Source organism: Monodon monoceros, unplaced genomic scaffold (assembly GCF_005190385.1).
Source record: "Monodon monoceros isolate NGI ecotype Baffin Bay Population unplaced genomic scaffold, NGI_Narwhal_1 Super_Scaffold_19, whole genome shotgun sequence".
Classification (NCBI taxonomy): domain Eukaryota; kingdom Metazoa; phylum Chordata; class Mammalia; order Artiodactyla; family Monodontidae; genus Monodon; species Monodon monoceros.
The window spans coordinates 42,255,665-42,278,375 of record NW_021703775.1 but is presented as its reverse complement, the minus strand read 5'-3'; the positions used below and the strand labels follow the sequence as shown (position 1 = coordinate 42,278,375).

Here is a 22,711-nt window from a genome sequence, read left to right as displayed (position 1 = left end):
TGTGAACCTTACAATTCATTTTATCCATATCTCAACAAAAATTTTAAAGGAAGAAAATATATAAAAGTTAATCTCTAATTCATAGAATAGTACACTGTGAACCTGGGTTCAGATTCTTGGTGAGCTAGTCAACCATGTTCCCTTTTTTCCAAGGCTAAAGACAGTACTTCTATCTTCTTCATCCTTTTTGCAAACCATACTCTTGGCAAGTGACTACTCTAAGAAAAACAATCTAGTCAGCCAAATAATCTTTACGTGGGAATACTGTGTCATCAGTACAAATCTGATTTGTAAGAAGAAAAACCAGAGAATGAACTTCTAGCTTTGACTTTCTTTTTTCAAGTTTTTTCTAACCATGTGGCCATTACTCCAGTGGAATCATTTCAGTGTGTGGGACGGTAAATTTATCTTACCGGTTCTTCAGTTATTCACCTTATCTCTGGTATTCACACAGAGCTCTCTCCAGATCTTTTTATGACAAATCTTTTGTTGCCTGACTGAGACTCAAGAATGAGCTGCACCATATCTTCAAGCCCTGCCTGTGCTCCTAACCAAATGAATGCACCTGAATAGGTCAGCTAATCACTTTGGGTGTCTCAAGCCCTCGTCTATAAAATAAGGCAGTTGGAGTAGTTCACCTAACTTCTCAGATTCTTCAACTTAAAATTCCATGATAACATCCTACGTTTTATGCATTTTGTATCAATGTCTACCAAGGGAATTATTTTTCAATCTTTCTATTCATTTTTATCACTACTCTTACAAGAGATCACAGAGACCACATGAATGGCATGCTTGAGTGAAATGTCCAATATGCTAAATATCCTGAAACATTTGGCAAAAAAATGGAACTGAGAAGAATAGAGCATAAACGCAGTTTTAAATACTATGCTGAATTTCACAATTTAAAATATTAACATCACTAAACATATATTTTAATTTACTAAGAATCTTTTAATATAAACTTACCACTCTTATAAATTCAAATAACTCAATAACAGCTGAATTCAATAGATTGTACCGAGTTCCATTATCCAGAAGAGCATTTATAACTGGCTCAAAAAGATTTCCCTTGGTGATGTAACGATTGTAAAATTCATCTTTAAGGCCAATTATCCGCCTCATAAAACGAAGAGCACCTAATTAAAAATAATACAGGGAATAAGTTGCTAATCTTACTAGTATTAATTATTATACAGGTATTTTTACATAAAGCAATGTATATGTTCTCCTAAAGTAAAAAGCAAAACTGCAATAAGAACAATTGGATTTTGTGAAAAACAGAATTAGGGAAAAACCAACTCAAAATCTGTACAACTTGGGGCGAGAGCTAACAAAAGCCCCAATAATTGGTAGGCAGACAGCTACAAGGCAGAGAGATTAAAAAATACACAAAAACCATACAACACAAATGCCGGCACTACTTAGAGCAGTGCTGGTGGATGTGGAGACAATGCAGTGAAGGCAGCTCAGAGTCAGCAGGGGCTGTCACTGAGAAGGGGACAGGAATGGTGCAACCTGCCTAGAGCCGAGACTGCCTTACCTCTCTGGGGGACAGGGCAAAGAGGGGAGTGGGGGGAGCTTTGGAGGTAGGTGCTTCTTTTAAGTTTTCTGAAAATACAGCCAAAGGGGCTCCTGCTACCAGTATACAGGAGAGCCAAAGGTTTTTCTACTTTTCTGATGAAAGCTATTCCAGTTCTCTTTGCCTTGGGAAAATCATCTGTGAACCAACACTACCTCCGGATTATAATAACATCACTCCCTTGTTTACCAATTGCTTGTGAGCTGTTTAACCTTTGGTAAACATGTACTGTGGCAGATCAGACTTATCTGCAAAAGAATGTTAGAGTAACAAATAAGCAGTATAATTTGGCTTTTTACATTTTAGAATATTGAAAAGAAAATTTCCCTTTAACTAGTCTTTTCCCTAGCTAAACATATTTAGCAATATTATTGCTAAAACCTTTATGGAACACAAAATACTGTAATTTCAATCCCTTATATTTATGCTTTATCTTTTAACTTGTAACCTCTCTCCTGAGTAGTTTAATTTATTCTAGAGATAACACTAGCCACATCTTTTAAAACACAAGGTTTCTGATTTTGTAAGTCACTCTCTCATTTTAACCCTCTGTTCACAGATCTAAGTTATTAAAAGAAGTTGTGTCTGTCCAAAGAGGTTCTAAATATTATCTGAAAATAAAACAGAAATAGGCCACATAAAGTATAAATGTATGATAACTGTAAGACTAAACAGGTGCGGACAGAACTGCTAGACTTAAAACATCACCTCTTTTTACTGCAGGATAAGAAATAGTTTTCCTAAGATTAAAAAGACTGAAGTATTGCCAAAGACCTGAGCAAACAGGCACTTTCATACACTGCCTGTGAATGAAGTAACATGCACACAAAGCTATAGTTAAAACAGCATTGTTTATAATAATGGAAATCTTGAAGCAATATAAACATTTGAATACTGGAGATTTGTTCAGTTATATCCATTTAAATGTGACCATTCTGCAGTCATTTCAGAAAGGACTACTTATAGAAAGCCATATAGGAAAACCTAGCATGAGAACATCAACTGTTCCAAAATTAATATAAAAATTTAGTGTAAATCCAGTCAGGATGAACTGGATAAAGTTGTATTTAAGTTACTGTGGAAGAACAAATGTCCAAGAACCAAGAAAATTATGAAAAGAAAACTGAGGAGGTACTTAGCAGATATTAAACTTTACAACAGAGATACTATAATGGCATAAGAATAAACTTTCCCATTCATTTTATCTAGTGAAATAAAAGGATAAATGGTTCAGAAATAAGACATAAGTATATATGGTAACTTACTCAATACCAAAAGTGATATTTTAATTCAGTAAGGAAAATATAGTTTATTTAATAAGGTGTTAGCACAATTGGCTATACATCCAGTAGAAAAGAAAGCTAGACTCTCACTTCAAACCATATGCAAAAACAAATTTCAGATGCATTACAAATATAAATGTACAAAATAATAAAAAATATTGGAAGAAAATTGAGGAAAATATTTGTATAAATTTAGGACATAGGAGACTTTCCTAATAAGCAAGGCAAAAAAACCGAAAGCCATAAAAGAAAAATAAGACATATTTGTCATCATAAAGAATCTTATAGCAATTATATGCAAAACAATGCCATAAATAAACGTAAAGACAAAAGACAAATGAAACTGGGACATTTTTTTCCCCAAAACGTGATAACTGCTAATATCTCTAACATACAAGAGCTCTAAGAAAAAGATAAAAGGCAATTCACAACAGACAAAATGCAAAAGCACTAAAATGTGAAAAGATGTTATCAAGGAAAATGTAAATTAAAACACAAACAGAATACATTTTCCAACATCAGCTGGATAACATTTTAAAAAGCAGTAAGAATGAGTGCTATTCACTGAGTGCATTCTTCATGTCAAGTGCTTCAATCTTTTGGGAAAGTAATCTGGAAAGTAAATTAAAATTGAAAAAGGATATATTAAAATAAATAAACATTTTGCTCTGGCAATCCCAATATAGGGAATCTATCCTATGGAAATAAACAAGTAAAGCAAGATTTATGTATGGGTTGGCCAAAAAGTTCGTTCGGGTTTTATGAAAAACCCGAACGAACTTTTGGGCCAACCCAATACCAGGCTATTAATTACAGTGCTATTTGGAATGGCAAAATACCAAAACAATCTTGTAATCCATGCAGTGGAGAATGGTAGAATAAGTTGTGAAAGAGCCACTCTATGAAATGTTACTCAGCTATGTTTAGGAAAAATATTAGTTCACACCATATCCAATGACCTAGCGTATTATTAAGGGGCTGAGATGTGTGTCAGCATGATCCTGTTTCTATAAAAATAAAACATGAAAACCTATACATGTGTGAATGTTTATGTAAATTTGCACAGGTATGGAAAAAGGAATGGAAAAGAAGTAGTGCAGGCAGTTAACAGTGGCTATTTTAAGGTCTTAAAAATAAAGGAAGTAGTAGGGAGATTAACCTTTTCTCTATACATTAAATTAAATGTTACATTTTAACTATGATTTTCATGCTCAGAAAAAACCCACAGGGCTCTTTTTATTTCTAGGGAGAAGGTTTCTTTACCTCTATCAGCAGGTGAAACTATGAGAGGAAAGTAAAGTTAGGGTTCACCAAAAATCAACATTTAAGCAAACATCAGCATTTAAGTTTGACTTTTATTGGTCCAAGTGGTCTACTGAAGAGACCGTAAGTTATTTTACATGTTCAAATACATAACCTGAGTTATACAAATACATTTCAAGGCCCATATCTCAAAAATATAAAAAGAGTCACTACTAAATGACAGTTTGATGAAGCAGATGTAAAAGACAGCAGGAGAGGTTCTATTAGTGAAGTGCCATTGCACATGGTATTATATCACAACTGAATCTAAATGTTAGCAATATGTGGGTGGGGGAAGCACTATGACCTACTCCTCTTGTCCTTTAAATAAAAGAAAACAAAAGATTAGTATTTCTCGCAATCATCTCTTTAATAGCATATGCACTTGCTAGAAAAAAATAATTCCACATGGGTAACTCAGGCTTTTCTATTAAAAATGCTGTTCCATAAAACATTTTGTAAGAATGTTCATTGAAACTGTTACTTACACAAGGCCAGGAAAGTGTGCTTTGAATTCATCAAGACCAAGACTCTTCTTAGCAAGTCCTTGTTCATAATATAGTTTTTTATGTGATATGTGTGATGTTCCACACAAAATGTGAGTAGCTCTAAAATTAAGGCAAGCAGCTGTGCTGTTTGATAATTATCTACAAAGAAAGTCATCACATGAAAATAAACGTTGCAATACATCTAAGCAAAGAGAATAAAGTGTACATCCTGTATTTGAGCAAAAGTAAAACTATATTTTCTTCTCCTTTTTGTATCAATTAAAGAAGGTACAGATTTTAATTTTTTCATTAGGTAGACTCTCCAGAAGTATTAGCAGTTTTACCTACTAAATAGATATTCTAAGGCTCGTATATAAAATATTTAATAATGTTAAATAAAAACATACAAATATGATAATAAAGCCCTCACTGCATTGAGATTTTCTTGGTAATGTTTCCTTAATATGTGCTGTCATTAATATTAATGGATCTATAAAAGGGTCCACTGCACAGTAAAAGAGGAAATACCTTAAACTTTTTGACTGAAGTGGTGTAACACAAATTTCCCAAGAAAAATTAATATGCTTTCTTTAAAGACTTCTTTAAGGAAAGGACTTTTTTGGCTGTTTGAATATTAAGTGAAAAATATTATATCATGATTTTAAAACAGTAATCTTTTTAACATCAAATCATATCCATGAGAGGCCTACTGAAATATACCAGCTCTTTCTTCCTCAAGAGGCTTTGGTTTACACATTCATGGAGTGATTTAAAATTGCTTCTTGAACATCAAAATTGAATGTATAGGTAATTATCCAAGAAAATATTTTTAGGCAAGAAAATTTTAGGCAAGAAAATATTAAGCTGTGAAGAAATTATGGAATCACAGCCTTAGAGAATAGAAAAAATAACTGACGTCATCAAATCCAACTATTTTATTTTTCAAGAAGACTACACAAATATTTTGTGGAACATCACATGATACTATCAGGAACAAATCAGCAATCTTTTTAATAACAGAATGACCACCAAGTATACAAAATACAATTCTGGCATTTCAAAGACCTTTTCTACTTTAAATGTAAGTAAAGAGTTCTACTTGTTTCAGACCAATTTGTACAACAGCCATCACCACAGCCAGTATCTGAACTAGTTCCTTACCATTAAAATAAATTCTCTAAACTTCTCAATTCCCAAGTTTTATTTACAAAAGATCTTGTAACAGTGATCTGTAGTGTTAATTAAATGCCTTGTTTTCATTTTTCCAAATTAGGACATGAAATTACTCATCATATCTCTAATAATCCAATCCCTGAACTGCTTCTTAATTTGAAACTGGCTTTCCTAGAGCTTTCCTAGAGCTTTGATGAGCCTGGTAGAAAAGACAGGAGGCCAGGTAAACACGGCATTATTTTCCATACTAACAGGCCAATACCTGATACATATGTTCCAAGGAGAAGCAACCATGTTTATACTCAGATTCATGAACGATACCTACGCATGAGACTATTGATGAAGACTAGTTCCTAACTGATTGGCCTTAGTTTACTAGATTTACAAAGTAAGAATGAACTAATCCTCAACTTTCAGACACCTCCTTAAAAAAAATGTCAGAAAATAAGCTCTAAATTTACAGAGAAAAACAAAAACAAAATTTCAACTGGGTTTTTCATCTTTTATATTGGAGAAAGTGGAATTTTTTTTTTTTTTTTTTTGATACGCGAGCCTCTCACTGCCGTGGCCTCTCCCACTGCGGAGCACAGGCTCCGGACGTGCAGGCCCAGCGGCCATGGCCCACGGGCCCAGCTGCTCCGCGGCATGCGGGATCCTGCCAGACCGGGGCACGAACCCGCGTCCCCTGCATCGGCAGGCAGACCCTCAACCACTGTGCCACCAGGGAAGCCCTGAATTTTTTTATTTAAAAAAAATCTAGTTTTGGATTTTTTGGATGAAAATATGTCTTTCCTAGTTTTGTATAAGTGCATTATATTCTGAATAGGAAAAAACTTACAGTTTGCATTAGTTCATAAAGTATGAATGTATACTTACCGGGACAAATCGTGCTGTTTTTGTTAGATCCAACTATATTATCTAATAAAAAAAATTAAAATCAGCGACTTCAGTAATAATATCTCACACTTCCCTAGTACTTTACAACATACAAAGCATATCTCTGATCATAACCTCATTTTACCTGCATAATAACTATTAAGAATTAGTAGCTTCAGTCAAATATTATACCTCTATCTGAAATCTTTTAGAGAATTGGGTGCAGATGAAGAATTATTAAAAGACAGTATCATAAGTATTCTGACAAAATAACACAGATTTTAACAATTAGTCACTTATGCTTTGAATTTTTAAAAAAATAAGTATAACATTATAATTAAGTTTCGATTCCTAGGCTCACACCATAGAGCACATTCATGTTAGGAAACACAAGAATGTATATCAGAGCATTGTTTGTAACAGGAAAAAACTAGAAACAACTTAAATATACATTAGAAGCAGGATGGCTAAATTACAACATACTCATACAAAAGAATACCACGCAAGAGTTAAAAATAAACTCTAGGTATCAATATGGATAGATCTCAAAAAAAGCACTGGGTAAAAAGGAAAAAAATGCACAATAATGTGTACAATGTTAAGTCAATTCATATCAAGTTTGAAACTGAAAAATAATACATTATACATGTCACAATAATATAAACAAACATAGGGGTGATAAACTCCAAATTCAGCATTTCTTGAGGGATGGGGTGGGGTAGAATGAAAATGCATAAGAAACTATCTGTAATTTATTTTCTTTTTAAAAAAACTGAAAAAAATATGACAAGCTAGTTTTGATAGAGCCAATAGAAAGTATGTATCTGTGATGCTATCATCTAAATATTTCTGTATGCTGGAAATGTTTTATTTTAAAATGAAAGTTAAAAATGCATTTGTTTTAATTTACATAAATGGAACCTTTCTGCAAAACATTCTGTGACATGCTTTTTTTTACCCAATTCGTATTTTTGAGAACTAATCAGTCGATAGATCAAAATTCAATTATTTTAACTGCTAAACAGTATTCCATTATATGAATATACTACATTTTCTTCATTTCCTACAATGCACAATGCAACAACATCCTTGTATCTGTCATGTATATGCATAAATATACCCTAGGATATAAACTCAGAAATGGAATTGATAGTATTATGTAGGGTGTACAATTTTATTAGTTTAGTAAACATTCTCTTAACTGACTTCCTCTTAATTGACTTAATAGATTAGCCAACATTTTCTGAGAATATGCCCCCCACATATCTCATTTCACCAAGCTGAGTTGTATGCTTATTGAAGTCAGTCCTTTGTTTACACTAGTTATATTTGGTAATATGATTACACAATTTAAATACTGCAGACTGATGAAATGTCACAGAACTGTAATATCTATGGCTAAGTTGAATACAGCAGACCTCAATTTAAAAAATGATACCAACTTAGTCATACAAAACTATGAATACTTAAGTACTTAAAGGAAAGTACTTAAAACCATAGTAGAATTCTACACTCAGACTGCTTCAAAAATATGTTTAGGTTTTCTCTCCACTATAATAAACTGAGACCAGAAACTGTAGCCGATGAATTACGGGTGCAACTTATGTAATGCAATATGGAAATACAAAAAACAAACAAACAAAAAAAAAAAGCCTTGACCCTATACAAACTATCAGTAAATGAGCAGCATTTAAAGTAAATGTTTATAAACAGTTTATTTTTAAAAATTATTCTCTGCTTTAACCAACTTTTTTGATTAACCTATTAACCTGATCCTTATGTTTTGAAATTAGAGAGTTTTTACTGTATTGCCAAATATGCCTCCAAAATGATGGTTACCTTGGATTTTGTAGGCAATATATTCTCTGCACTTACTCACTCTAACATTAACTCTAACAACTTTGGGTACAATCTCCTTCTTTTGGTAAATGTTTACAGTTCTCTTCCTCAAGGTGTAATACTTTTTGCCACGTATTCTATATCATTTTCTACCACGGACACTCTGAAACAAGGGAAATCATGATTTTATATTGCAGTTTAAAATTTTCAGTAGTAATTTCCCTGTCATAAAAAGCACCAAGTAAAGTGTCTGTTAGCTGTAATACTTATCTCACTCTTTTAAAACAGAAATCATCAGCAGGTAAGTAAGAGGCCCTACCCTTTTCACATTTGTCTTCTGAAGTATTGGTCAAAAGTGGTGCTGTGAGGACATGCATACAATGGTTGTAGAAGAAATTTAGAAATTCACTTTTTTCAGTTTTCTGAAACATACAGAAAAAAAAACTTTATTATCTTTATAATTAATAAAACATCTTCAAGGATTAGCAGTGCACAAACAAGAGATACTTTTAAGATACTGTGAAAGAATCGAAAAAAACTTGTTATATTCACCTTAACCTTATTTCTGCAGAACTGAAAAATCAGATCTATTTCATATTACATGTTAAATAAAAATGAATGTAAGAAAAAGATCAGATAGCATTATAAAAAGTTTTTCCAGGGAAAATTATCTAAAACAATTTTTTTTTCAAATATGCGTGTGATCTGAAATGCAATGAAAAATCTATCAATGTGAGAGCAACTTAACCGTTTAAAATTTGAAACCCCAGATTTCACAATGTATTCAAATTTGAAAAAACACCAAGTTGATTTATCAAGCCACTAGAAATGTTACAGATTTTAGATCTTTTTTTTTAATTTTAAGAATTTATTACTTGGAAATTTGGAAAATAATTCCTTTCGATTTTTTTGGCCATTATTTTTTATATAACTGTTCTATAAACTTGTAATGATTTAAAAATAATATACATTTTCTCAAAATTTGAGTGAAGTCTACAAAGGAGAAATATCCCAGCATTTTGAGATAACCACTATTAATATTTTGCAATACTTCCTTAAGTCCTTTTTTGTGCTGACTCCTTTAACTACGCAGTTAAGATCATTTGGTACATATTTTTTTCTTTTTTATTGTGATAAAAAACATGTAACATAAAATTTACCATCTTGACCATTTTTATAGTTCAGTAGTGTTAATTATATTCACATTTCTTTGTTTTAATTCTTAAGATGTTAACATACAGAGGCCAAGGGTCATAAATAGAAGTGCTAACATTTTACCAAGACTTTAGCAGATTACAATCTTGTATTTTGCTGCAAAAACAACTGCTAGTGGAACATTACTGTTACTTGAATTCTGAGTGTACAAATGCTTGAATATTTGTTTTTCAAAATTGTACAAATTTTGATTTTTCCATATATTTACATAACTTATTGTATATAAAATCATTTAAAACTGACTAGACCAAAACGTTTCTATCGCAGAGTAATTTCTTACATTAGTTGTAGCCAGCATGTTCTCTGGGTCAATTAGAGTACGAAGAAGTCCCATTAACTGAACAGCACCTCCTAGCTCAGGATCAGTATCACAGATCATTTGTTCAATTACTACATTAATGAGAAGGATATCCTGAAAGAAAATGTGTTTCTGTGAGGCTTGGTTTGGATATAAGACAAACGTACCAGCTGAAAGAACAAAATCAGAATCATACAGAAAAAAAAAAAACAAAAACAAAGAATGGATGAACTTATTTAAACCTTTTTTCCCCAATGTTTTCAAAGTTCTATAAACACACCAGAGCATAAAGAAGCCCACTCAAAAACAAAACAAGACAATGCAAAAATCAGAGCACACGACAGCTTACAATATCATCAACATAGGCAATGGAAAACAAAATTATTTACCAGAAATTCTTGTTCACTGGAGGTTCTAACATATTTTCAGTCTAGGTTTTAGCTTCAGGCATGAATTTAGAAGTTGACTTAACCCAAGATTACACACATCAAGTGACCCCAGAACATAGATTAGTATGTGAGCTTCTAACAAGAAAATCCTTTCTGACAAAAATATGAGAAAAAATAACCCAGTACACAGCTCTCCACAAGAGGTAAAAGGGTACACACTGTGTTATATAATGATCTGAAGCAGCCAAATCGACTTATTATTACATTAGTAACATGTTCTTGGGTCTTAATATAAAGAGCTACAAAGCAGCTTTGCAGATACAAAATTTATTTGCTTTCTGCCTATATTTTAAAAGTAGATACCTTAAGCATTAAAATAGGATACAAAGTGATGGTTCAGGTCAAAGGAAAAAGTTTTGACATCAACTCAGAGGATTTGAGAACAGGTTTATTATTGGGGGAAGAAAGGTAGTAACTGAAGGAGATGAAATAAGAGAACTGCATGGAATGAGGATAAATTTGTTGAATTGGGAGAATTTTGTAAAATAATAAAAGTTCCAGTATAAAGCACATTTTGTAATTATTTTGCTTTTCTAGTCCCTCCCAAACTTAACATACTGTGTTATGCTAAAATATTTCCCTGTGAAATTGTGATATTAAATGCAATGAAGAACCATCAAAAACCATGTCATAGCAACTTAACTGCTTAAAATTAGAATCTTACCCTCTACCATGTCTCAAAATTTGAACACCAATGAATAATTCTATCATGGCATCAGAAACAATGAAATTTCTTCAAAGACAAATTATGAAATATAATTCACAGAGCTACATTAATAGACTCAAGCCTTATTTTAGTTAGAGGAGAAAGAGCAAATTCCACCTTAATCCACTCCTGTTTCTTATTCTGGTATGTTCAGCAAAGTACATCACATATAAAATGTTAAGATATTACAAAAGGTATCAGCTAGTGAGCTTTCTTCAGAACAATGATATGGTATTTACTTACTTTAAATTCATACCAGTGTGTACAACTTGGATTCTACCAGTTAATTAGGGGCTCAGATAATTTGCTCAATTATATATAAGCAATTACATAAGTTCATTCCTCCTCTTACATAATAAGCTCATTCATCTAAAACTAGGCAAAAAAAAATATATATATATATATAAATGATGAATTTAAGTTACATCTAAATGAAAACACAGTTGCAAGAAAGACTTCTTAAGGTATAGCTCATACACTAAAATATACTGAAATATATATACTTTAAAAGCTTTTTACCCTTCTCTCTCAAATGTAGTTTCTTACAAATCCTGCCTCATAAGTACCAATACCAAATTCTGCTGGTCTACAAGCAAAGATAAAAGGGAAATGACCTGTGCTGATTGAGAGTCCCATAATCTGGTGACTTGTGGAAGTGAAAAAAGTCAATTTATATATTTCATAGTGAAATAGACTGCTACAGAGAACTATAGCCTTTTCAGGAGATCAAAACTGCTTTTCTCAAAGACGTTTGTAAAACTTCCTTGACAGACAAAGGTGTATGCACCATTGAATACTATTCTGTAGAACTTTTTAGGGTACTCGAGCTTGAGAAAGCAAGGGCACAGAGGTCAGTAGGTAAACGGGAACCTTCGGGTTTAAAAATTATGCTTAGATAAGATGTCTAGAATACACAAGAAAATAATTTGGAAGCCTACTAAACAGTAGAGGAAGCTTAACTGTAAAGTAAGCTTTTGCAACAGTCTATGACTGTTTGATCTCTAAGACCACCACTGGGTCAGAAAACTCACACTGACAGAAAATAGGCTACAATACAAAATAGAGCCCTGGAGGAAAGGCATCTTCCATTGCCTATCTCAGATGCAGCCACAGCTGAAAATGTCCTAAGGGAAGGAACCTAAGCTTTGGAAGAAAATGGGCAAGGAAAATTCTTTAGAGAACAGAACCAGGGACAGCTGGTTTGGTTAATCAAGAACCTCCAAGGACAATGAGTCTAAGCTACTGATATTCAACAAATATTTGACAGACCAGTGCATCATAGCTGTGAATGAATGACTGCTGTATGTATGTTCTCCCTTTTTCCAAACAAAAGTAGTTTAATTGTGATGTTGGGGCACATAAATTATCTTTTTGTTTAAAGGTCCCTGAAACAAAAGGAGCCTTATCTGGACCTGAAGAGGACTGCATAACACCCAAATATTCTGGACGTGAAGTCTCCAGACTGGATACAGAAGTCTCCCTTGAGGAAAGGGTGAGTGATGAAAGAAAAGTGTATATGGACGTTAGGTAGTTACAGAGATGGGCTGTGACTGATACTACTTAGATGCCAACTTAGTCTCTATTCTCTTTGTTCTGCTAACAGAGCCCAAGCTTTGTTCAGAGAGGCAATGTACTCAGCTAAAACGCTGTATTTCTCAGTTTCCATTGCAGCTAAGGGTGATGCACTTCTGGCCAAAGAAATACAAGCAAAAATTGCTAAATGGAACCTCTAAGAAAGAGCTTTAAAATGAAACAGAAAAGCTCTCTAGCTCTCTCCATTTTGCCCTCTGCCCCCTTTCTTCTCCCTGCTTGGAGGTGGAATAGCAATCTTGCAACCTCAAAGTAACAGACATTAAAACCAGAAGCTCAGGATGACTGACTCATAAGATGAGTCTTCTGGCATCATAGAGCTGTTCCTTGACTAACTGTGACATGAATAAAACAAAATTTTTATTAGGTAAAACTATTATAGGCTGGTTTTTCTTTCCTTTTTTAGGATTAAAACAATTACAATTAACATACTATCTACCCTCTTAGCAAATATTTAAGTATACAATATTAATTATAGGTAATATGCTATACAGTAGATCTCTAGGACTTGTTCATCATGTAAAAGTGAAACTGTATCTTTTGACTGATACCTCCCTGGTTTCCTCTACTCCCCATCTCCTGGCAAGCACCATTATACTCTCTGCTTCTATGAGTCTATTTTATATTCCTCATATAAATAGTATCATATACTATTGTGTCCTTCTGTGTCTGGCTTATTTCACTTAGCATATTGTCCCCCAGGTTCATCCAAGTTGTCAAAAGTGGCCAGGTTTCCTTCTTCTATTAAGGCTGAATAAAATTCCACTGTATGTGCATGACAAATTTTCTTTATCCATTCATCTGCAGATGAACACTTCAGTTGCATCCATGTCTTGGCTACTATGAATAATGCTGCAGTGAACATGAAACTGCAGCTATCTCTTCAAGATCCTGATTTAAATTTCTTTGGATTTATATCCTTAGTGGGGCTACTGAATCATATGGTAGTTCTCTATTAATTTTTGAGGAGCTTCCACACTGTTTTCCATAGTAGGTGCACCAAGGTACAGGCCCACAACAGTGCACAAGGGCTCTCTTTTCTCCACATCCTTAACAAGACTTGTTACCTTTTGAGTTTTTGATAAGAGCCATCCTAATAGGTGTGAGGTGATACTTCATTGTGATTTTGATGCGCATTTCCCTGATGATTAGTGATGATGATCACTTTACATGCACCTGTTGGCTATTTTTATGTCTCTGAAGAAATGTCTATTCAGTTCCTTTGCCCATTTTTAAATTGGGTTGTTTTTTTTTTTTTGCTATTGAGTTGTAGGAGGTCCTTACATGTTTTGGATATTAATCTCTCATCAGCAATTGTGTACAACTCTACACTTTTATTCCCCAACCCACATATTATGTTACTGGTATCAGAATTTCTTTTTATACTGTGTATCTATTAACAAATTTCTGTAGTTGTAGTTATTCATAATATCTTGTCTTTACCTTTTATACTGCATTAAAAGTGATTTACATACCACCATTAGATTATTCCATTGGTCTATATTTGCCTATATATTTACCTTCACAGTGAAATTTACACTTTCATATGCTTTCATTTTGTTGTTCAGTGTTCTTTCATTTCAACTTGAAGAGCTCCCTTTAGCATGTCTTAAAAGGCAGATCCAGTTTTGACGAACTCCTTCTTCAGTTTTTGTCTAGGAAAGCCTTTTTTCTTAATTTCTTTCTTTCTTTCTTTTTCTTTTTTTTTTTTTTTTTGCGGTACACGGTCCTCTCACTGTTGTGGCCTCTCCCGCTGTGGAGCACAGGCTCCGGACGCGCAGGCTCAGGGGCCATGGCCCATGGGCGCAGCCGCTCCGCGGCATGTGGGATCCTCCCGGACCGGGGCACAAACCCGCATCCCCTGTATCGGCAGGCGGACTCTCAACGACTGCGCCACCAGGGAAGCCTGTTTTTCTTTATTTCTGAAGGACAGCTTTGTCAGGTAAAGTATTCCTAGTTGGCAGGTTTTTTTTTCTTTCAGCACTTTGAATATATCATCCCATTCTCTACTGGCTTGCAAGGTTTTTGCTGAGAAATCAGCTGAAAACCTTCCTTTGTATGTGATGCGTTTATTCTGTCTTGCTCTCAAAATTCTCTTCTCTTTGATTTTTGACAGTTTTATTATAATGTATCTCGGTGAAGACCTCCTTGGATTGAATCTGGGGACATATGAGCTTCATAGACTTGGATGACCTTATCTTTCCCGATAAGTTTTTAGCCATTATTTCTTTAAACATGCTTTATTGTCCCTTTCTCTTTCTTCTCCTTGAGACTTCCATAATGTATATATTATTTTGCTTTATGGTGTCCCATAATTCATGTAGGCTTTCTTCACTCTTCTTCATTCATTTTTCTTTTTGTTCTGACTGGATTGATTTTAAATGGCCTGTCTTCAAGTTCTCTGATTTTTTCCTCTGCTTGATTCAAGTCTGCTGTTGAAGCTCTTTATTGATTTTTTTCAGTTTAGTCACTGTATTCTTCAGCTCCAGAATTTCTTCTGGTTCTTTTTTAGTTTCTCTTTGCTGAACTTATTTTGTTTATGTATTGTTTTCTTGATTTTGTTTAGTTATCTGTGTTCCCTTGTAGCTCACCAAGCCTCTTTAACACAATTATTTTGAATTCTTTGTCAGGCAGTTCATAATTCTTTTTTTAAAATTATTTTTAGGGTTGGTTACTGGAACTTAATTTTGCTTCTTGTCAAGTTTCCCTGACAGCTCTCACCTAGATTTTGGAAGTCTCATGGAGGTATTCTTGTCTGTGGATGGTTGTTAAATCAGTGTTTCTGTTGCAGGGATAAGGGCTGGAACTTCCTATCTGCCATCTTGCTGACCTCATTCCTCATCTTGCTCATATATTAAGCCAAGCTCATTCCTAAGTGATACATTAATTTCTTATGTCTTTCCTTTTTTCTGTTGCAGGTCAGGACTTCTTTTTCCAGTTATCTCCAGCTGTTAGAACTATCCTTCTAAAACCAAGACCTGATCAAGACATTCCTCTGCTTAAAATAGCTACAAGACAAAAGATTCACTCCTTAGACTGGGTGTATAGGTAGTAAATATTCTAACCCTGTGCAGTCCAATATGATATCCACTTGTCACAGAGACTGTTTAAATTAAAATCAGTAATTCCTCAGTCACACCATCTACATTTTAAGTGCTTAACAGCCATAGGTAGTGAGTGGCTACCTTGTTGGATGGCTAAAGAATAAACATTTCCATCATCATAGAAACTGAACAGCACTCTCCAGGCCTTTTATTTCAGCTTCTTTGTTGAAGAAGGGAAAAGGAAAAGACAGACAAAGACAAAGCGAACAGACTTAGACAAAGAGAAAAAAAGAGGGAGGAGAAAGGGGGCAAAAAATGGGAATATTTCACAATCAATAATACCGATTTCCACACTCAATGATATGAAAGTCTTAAAAAAGTTGGTTTCTAAATCCTTGTGTCAGATGGGTTTATTTTTTTGTGTTTTGAAGTCTCATTTTAATAAAACATGAGTAGTTATTAAAGTAAGTAACACAAAAGAGACACAAATCCACAAACTGTTCAATTCTGAATAAGAGCCAGTCTTCTGCAATAAAATCTACTCTGAAAATAAACATCAACTCAGACTTCCACTTTTGGCCAAGATGAAGTGACAGGAACTAGATTTACTCTTTTATCTCAAACAACAACAAAAACCCAGGCAAAATATATGAAACTACAATTGGTAATACAGTAGACATCAGCCAAAGACACTGAGAGATGGGTAACAAATGAGATGAGCCCTATGATACATGTTAGGTATTATTATTAATTACTGGATCCTGCAAACTGAGTAAAACTCAACTTCTAAAAAACTGGAATTAACCACGTGTCTAGAGATTATGTTGTATATAGCAGCATGGAATAGTAAGACAGTCTTATCCCAGAGGTACACCCACCTCAGCTAACAATTTTTAGTCTACTACAGTGCATTACTAAACCCACTTCAAAGTAATAATGTGCTTTCAGAGACAATGAACAAATAGTTCCTAAGAAATGTAACGAATGATTTAACATTCATCAATGAACTAAAAGTATTACCAGCATTATAAGTTGTCTGTAAAACATGCTTCATTTTCTTAGCAAGCCTGGTGAACAGAAGGAATAGCTAAATTAAAAGACTCAGCCTCTAACTGCAGTACAGCTAATAACTAGCTATGTAAGTGACCTAACTCTTCCATGCCTATTTCTCCAATGGAACTAAAGTACAGTGGTTACTAAAGTCAGACCACTCACAAAATTCAAGTCAGCATTTCTAATTGCCTGTTAAAGTTCTTTATTGGCATTAAAACAAATCTAATTTTCCTTAACCTGCTTCTCCAACAATGGCATTAATCTGGCTAGAAAAGTCATGCTCAAGCATTACGGCAAAATAATTGAGATGTAAGACAAATACAGGAAAATTCCTTCTTCAGATGTCAAACTATGACTTGATCTGAAAATAAGCCATTATAGAGTAACCCCAGCGAAATTACTCCAACGCTGGGTCACCAAAATCTATTCTAGAGAACACTCTTTTAAACTTACAGTCTTAAGAGTGTCCAATAACTCCTTTCCCATTAACGCCTGCTTACTCACATGGTCTTTTTTTTTTTTCGGTACGCGGGCCTCTCACTGTTGTGGCCTCTCCCGTTGCGGAGCACAGGCTCTGGACGCACAGGCTCAGTGGCCATGGCTCACGGGCCCAGCCGCTCCGCGGCATGTGGGATCTTCCCGGACCGGGGCACGAACCCGTGTCCCCTGCATTGGCAGGCAGATTCTCAACCACTGCGCCACCAGGGAAGCCCCCCATGGTCTCTTTAACTTATCTTTACACCACCATAGTAGCTTTGCAATTAAAACCTTCAATTTAGAACCAGTTTCTAAATACTTGCAATATTCTGGGGTCTAAGTCAGGGGTCATTAAACTACAAAACTACCTGGCTGGTTGTTCACTTTGTAAATAGTTTTACAGTAAAACGTTTACTGGAACACAGCCACACCTATTCATTTTCAAACTGTCTATAGACAGTTCATACTAAAGTGGCAGAGTTATGACAGAGACCAGAGGGCCTACCAAGTCTTATTTACCTTTTGGTCCTTTAAGAAAAGTTTGCCATCCTTCATCTAGATAGCAACATTTAAGTGAGTTTAACCACAGTTTCTGGGAGATAGTTCAAAGTTTTAGTTGTTTCTAAATCAAGTTTTAGAGAAATGATACTCCTGTTGGTTTCATCACACTCCAGCCTCATGCTATTCTTAGAAACACATACTTTTGTTTTTAAAGTACATTTAAGTGGGTGTAAGAATTTTTCAATATTGCCAAAAATACTGAAAATATATAATTAGCAATGGAGGGAAAGTTTTGGGTATCTACACATGGAATTTAGAGATTATCCCGATTATCAGGTGACATCTCTATTTTCTGATTGGGAAACATGAAGAACATACTTTATTTCATTGCTTCTAAGACAGATTTCTTAAAATTTTAACTTCTTGATGTTGAGATATATTTTATAACCTATGGCATTACACACTCACTGTTAGCCAAGTGGCAATCATGACAAAGTTACATGAAAAATTTGTACTGACACTTTCTGGTAAGATCAAGAAAATATCAGAATCTGTGTAACTTAGATTCCATGTATATAGTAAATAAGAGGGGAAAGAAAGAATGGCAAGAGCAGGAAGAATATTCTGAGGTAACAGGATAAAAATAACTGATGTATGTTGTGGAAACACTACCAGTTTTTAAAAAACTATCTAAATGTAAGAATCATAAAAAAAGCTCATGCATATGAAATTTGCTCTTGCAGCTACTTGAATGAAGGTTACAAGTATTACAGAACCAATACTTCTTTCAATCCATTCTGATGTGTTCAGAGAAAGCAACAACTGTTCTTCAAATTCTACAGAAGAACTTAATCTAACTTCTTTAGTCTGTGAAATGGCAAAACAGCTTGGACAAAGAAAACTTAAGCTCATTTTTTAAAGTTGGGGGAATTTCTTGGTATGATGTTGAAGGAAATGTTACTTCTGTACTATTCCTGACACAAAGAAATAACCTGAATTGAATCATGAGGAAACATTGGACAAATCCAAATTTTCGCATACTACAACAGAAAGTTTTCATTTTTATCTTGGGTAACGAGGGGATTACTGGGACAACGGATAAAATCTGAATTAGGACTATAGTTAGATAACAGTATTGTAAAAATGTTATTTAATTTCCTGACTTTCCTGACTTGATAATTGTACAGTGGTAATGTAGAGTTTTAGTAGATAGACACCGAAGCAAATAGGGGTAAAGGAGCACTGTGACATCGTTTCCATACCTTTTTCTTCAATGATTCAGAAAAAATTAATTATATATTTATGTATGCAAATATGTATATACAAATACAAGCAAAGAAAGACAATGATAAAGCAAATGAGAAATAAAGTATTAACAATTGGGAAATCTGAGTAAAGTGTATATGGGAGTTCTTTGTACTATTACTGTAATTTTTCTGTAAATTTAAAATTACTTCAAAATAAAAAGTTAAAAATTGACACAATTTTAAGAAATAAAGTGTGATATGTTCAATACAAAATACTGAACAGTCAACCCACAGAGATTAGCTTATGTATTTATTTTAAATTTCTTTTTATGGTAAATTTTGCTTTCCAGAATTAATTTGAAGCAAATTCCATGTATACAATTCTAGAAATAATTCAGTAAAAAATAAAATAACCCTAAGGCTAATATCATATCTATAGAAATTAACATATGAATTTATTCCTAAGTGAGAAATACACTGAAAATACCTGCCAAAATAAGCAGTTCAGCAGTAGCTGTATTACTTATCCCGTCAGATTCTAAAAGAAGTTTTACTGAATGTTTCAAAGGTCATTAGCATAAAAATGTTTGAAATCTGTCGCACAGCAATTATTGCTAAATCTATCCTTCCAGCTTGGATAGAAGTAATGACTATAGTAAAAAAAAAGTTAATATTGCTATTTCCTTGTGTCTCAACACATATTTTAATACTGTAATCCATGTTCCTAAAGCCAAATCTGCTCTCACAGTACCAGAAAGAAAAGTTTGAATGCTGTGCATTTATTTTAAGACAGCATCAAAATATCAACTGCCCGCTGAATACACAGGTAAGTTATTTCTTCTTTCCTTTAAACATTACTACCAACTCAGTATAGAATTCAGCATGTAGAATCCTTAATTTTGGAAATTAAGAAAAAAGTAATTTATCTTCATTTGTGGGCTAACAACTATTTTGAGGCAACAAAAATTTTTAATTGGAAAATTGTTAGACCTCAGAAAATTCAGGGAAATGAAAGACCTTGAAGACTGTGACTACAAGAAAAAGAGAAATTAAAAAGGGACTTTTCATTGTTAACGATCAGTAACTACTTCCCCATGTCTCATGCATCAACTAAATGTAAACAAGAAAATCTTTCTAATGAAAACAGAAATAAAAGCTGTAAAAGTTAAGAATTCTAAACTAGTAAATTATTATTCTCATAGTCTGAGAGATTTTATGTTGAATGCTCTTAATCCCACACATCACTAAGGATGAAGCAATAGAAGTGTTAATTTCAAAGTTATCTTTTGTAAAGGATGGCACTAAGATAAGAATGTCAACAGTGAGATTATAAACTGATTAATAAGCTAGGTATTTATTTCTTTAAAGTCAGATTTAGCATCATTTGGGTTTTTTAAACTTTAAAATATACTTAACACAAAATATTTCTTCTATTTCTTTTCTACTGCCTAAATAATAGCATTAGCCCAAACCAATTCTAAAATAAAATTGCTTTAAAAAAAAAAAAAACCTGGAAATATCTAACAGATAGAACGTAAAAATCTAAGTGGACATTAATAAAAAACAAAACATATAAAACAACTATAGTTTAATTCAATAGTAACAAAACCATAAAAGAATCATATAACATTGGGAATCTAAACCTTCTTTAAGAAGGGACATAATTGTATTTCAGTTATTTTCTACTTAACACTAACATATATTTAATATAAGAAAGGGTACTTCAATTACAGCTATATGCTCATTTTGTCTTTAAATAGAGATTAAGGGGAAAGTTTAAATATTTTTGTAGTGGGAAAACACAACATTGGTTTCATTATTAAATATTCATTCCCACTAAAAAAAAGATACAATGAACCAGGAAAAGCACTTCTTAGTTATACTAGATAAGTGCCTGACCTAAGGGTTTAGAATTACATTTCATTAGTACTTGAAACTTCTTTTAAAACCAAGAATTAAGAATTTGATTCGTTAAATCTCTTTATCTCAGTAATAGTTTGAACGCATTTGTTTTGTTTTTACAATAAACAAATCAACTGCCACGTATTCTGGCCTTGTCAAAGTCACAACTGATCAGAAATCTATTATTATTCTTGATAAACAGTTAAAATTATGCTTATGACTTTTCTCTCAACAGTTTGCAAACACTATTTTATAGGTAATTCATATAGAACCAGAGCATTGTCACTTACGTCATCACTCTGCTGGGCTTCCTGCATTACAAATTCTCGGACCATGGAAGGACTAAACTCTACTAGATAAGAAAATATATCTGTAGCAGCTGATCTGACTTGCAAATCATCCATGCCCTGATAAAAGGAAAATCAGGTTACTTAGAGACTGTGAACAAAGTTATGCCTGCGTTCCCCCTTTTTCTCCCAAATCTATGCCAAACAAATTTTTGGATTTAGACATGGTACTGGAATCAAAACATATAATCTCTCCCATCCTTTTCTTTTACAAATATTAAAAACTTTAGGCAGCTCAATGATTAGTTTCTGCCAGTTTTTGTCTTTACCACCACAAAAATAAATATTCAGAGAATTTAAATATAAGAATCAGCACAGGATTATAAAGCACTGCTTTACAAATGCTGCAAAAAATTTTGGGGGGTGGGAGGGAGGATTCTTGATTTAAATATATGCAAAAATATGAATGAGGTCTCCTAATTAAGGCTTCAAAACTTTCCAGAAGCTGTCTTTGGTCCTGTTTGGCAGTTCGGCCTTAGTAACTGATTCTCCCTTTTATGACTCTCCTAATAGAGGATGATTTTGAAAACAATCTGGGTATTTTCACTCTTTTCCGGTAACTTAGTTTTCTAAGGTAGTGATCTTGAATGCTTTTTCCCTATCAGTACATGAAGTCAAAGATAAAAATCAGTACATGATTCAAAGATAAAAATCTCCAGGTGATTCTGAAAACATTCCCTAACTTAGCAGTTCTCAAAGTGTGGCCCAGGGAACCCTGGAGAGGGGTCTCACACACTGAAAAGGGGGTTTATAACACCCTTTTCAAAATTGCATGAGATTAAAACTATTTTCATAATATTATTTATTATGAAAATAAATATTAAGGCATTACTGGCCTTTTCCACTCCCAGTCTATCACAAGTATAGTGGGGTTTTCCAGAGGCTACAAGATGTAATATCGTTAACAGATTAAACGCAGACGCTGCTATGAGAACCTAGCTATCTTTTATTACGCCAGGCATCAAAGGGATTGGCAAAAAATGTGAAACAATGCCACTTGTCTCACTAAAATTTGTTCTGGAAAAGTTATTTTTTCATGAAAGTTATATTAGTTATCTTAACATATAATGGGTTAATAATTATCATTTTAAAATGAATTAATAAGTACTTAAAAATTTTCTCAGTTTTAATTTTTCATACAATAAATGCCAGTGGATAAAGCTCATATAAACAAAAGTATGAGAGAGAATCACTCCCTTAACCCCATATTGTAGCACGAGCCCCCTTGGTCCAGTCTGCCCTTCTCCCATTCACTGGTCTAAAAAGGAAAGGTATTTTATTAGTTTCTATGAAACATACTTAATTTTGTTATAGAAGAGATAACAGTCTCATAAAACCA

General features: G+C 33.6%; 1 protein-coding gene across 1 annotated transcript in view; it reads right to left on the bottom strand.

The window, feature by feature from the left end:
- Positions 1-22,711, bottom strand: part of PPP4R3B (protein phosphatase 4 regulatory subunit 3B) — a 66,193-nt gene that overhangs the window by 15,876 nt on the left and 27,606 nt on the right. The window contains exons 7-12 of the mRNA XM_029231482.1: positions 21,316-21,432; positions 10,039-10,170; positions 8,863-8,965; positions 6,705-6,746; positions 4,656-4,814; positions 970-1,139 (exon numbers count right to left, since the gene is read on the bottom strand). Coding sequence (XP_029087315.1) covers positions 970-1,139; positions 4,656-4,814; positions 6,705-6,746; positions 8,863-8,965; positions 10,039-10,170; positions 21,316-21,432 — 723 coding nt within the window. The remainder of the gene's footprint in view (positions 1-969; positions 1,140-4,655; positions 4,815-6,704; positions 6,747-8,862; positions 8,966-10,038; positions 10,171-21,315; positions 21,433-22,711) is intronic.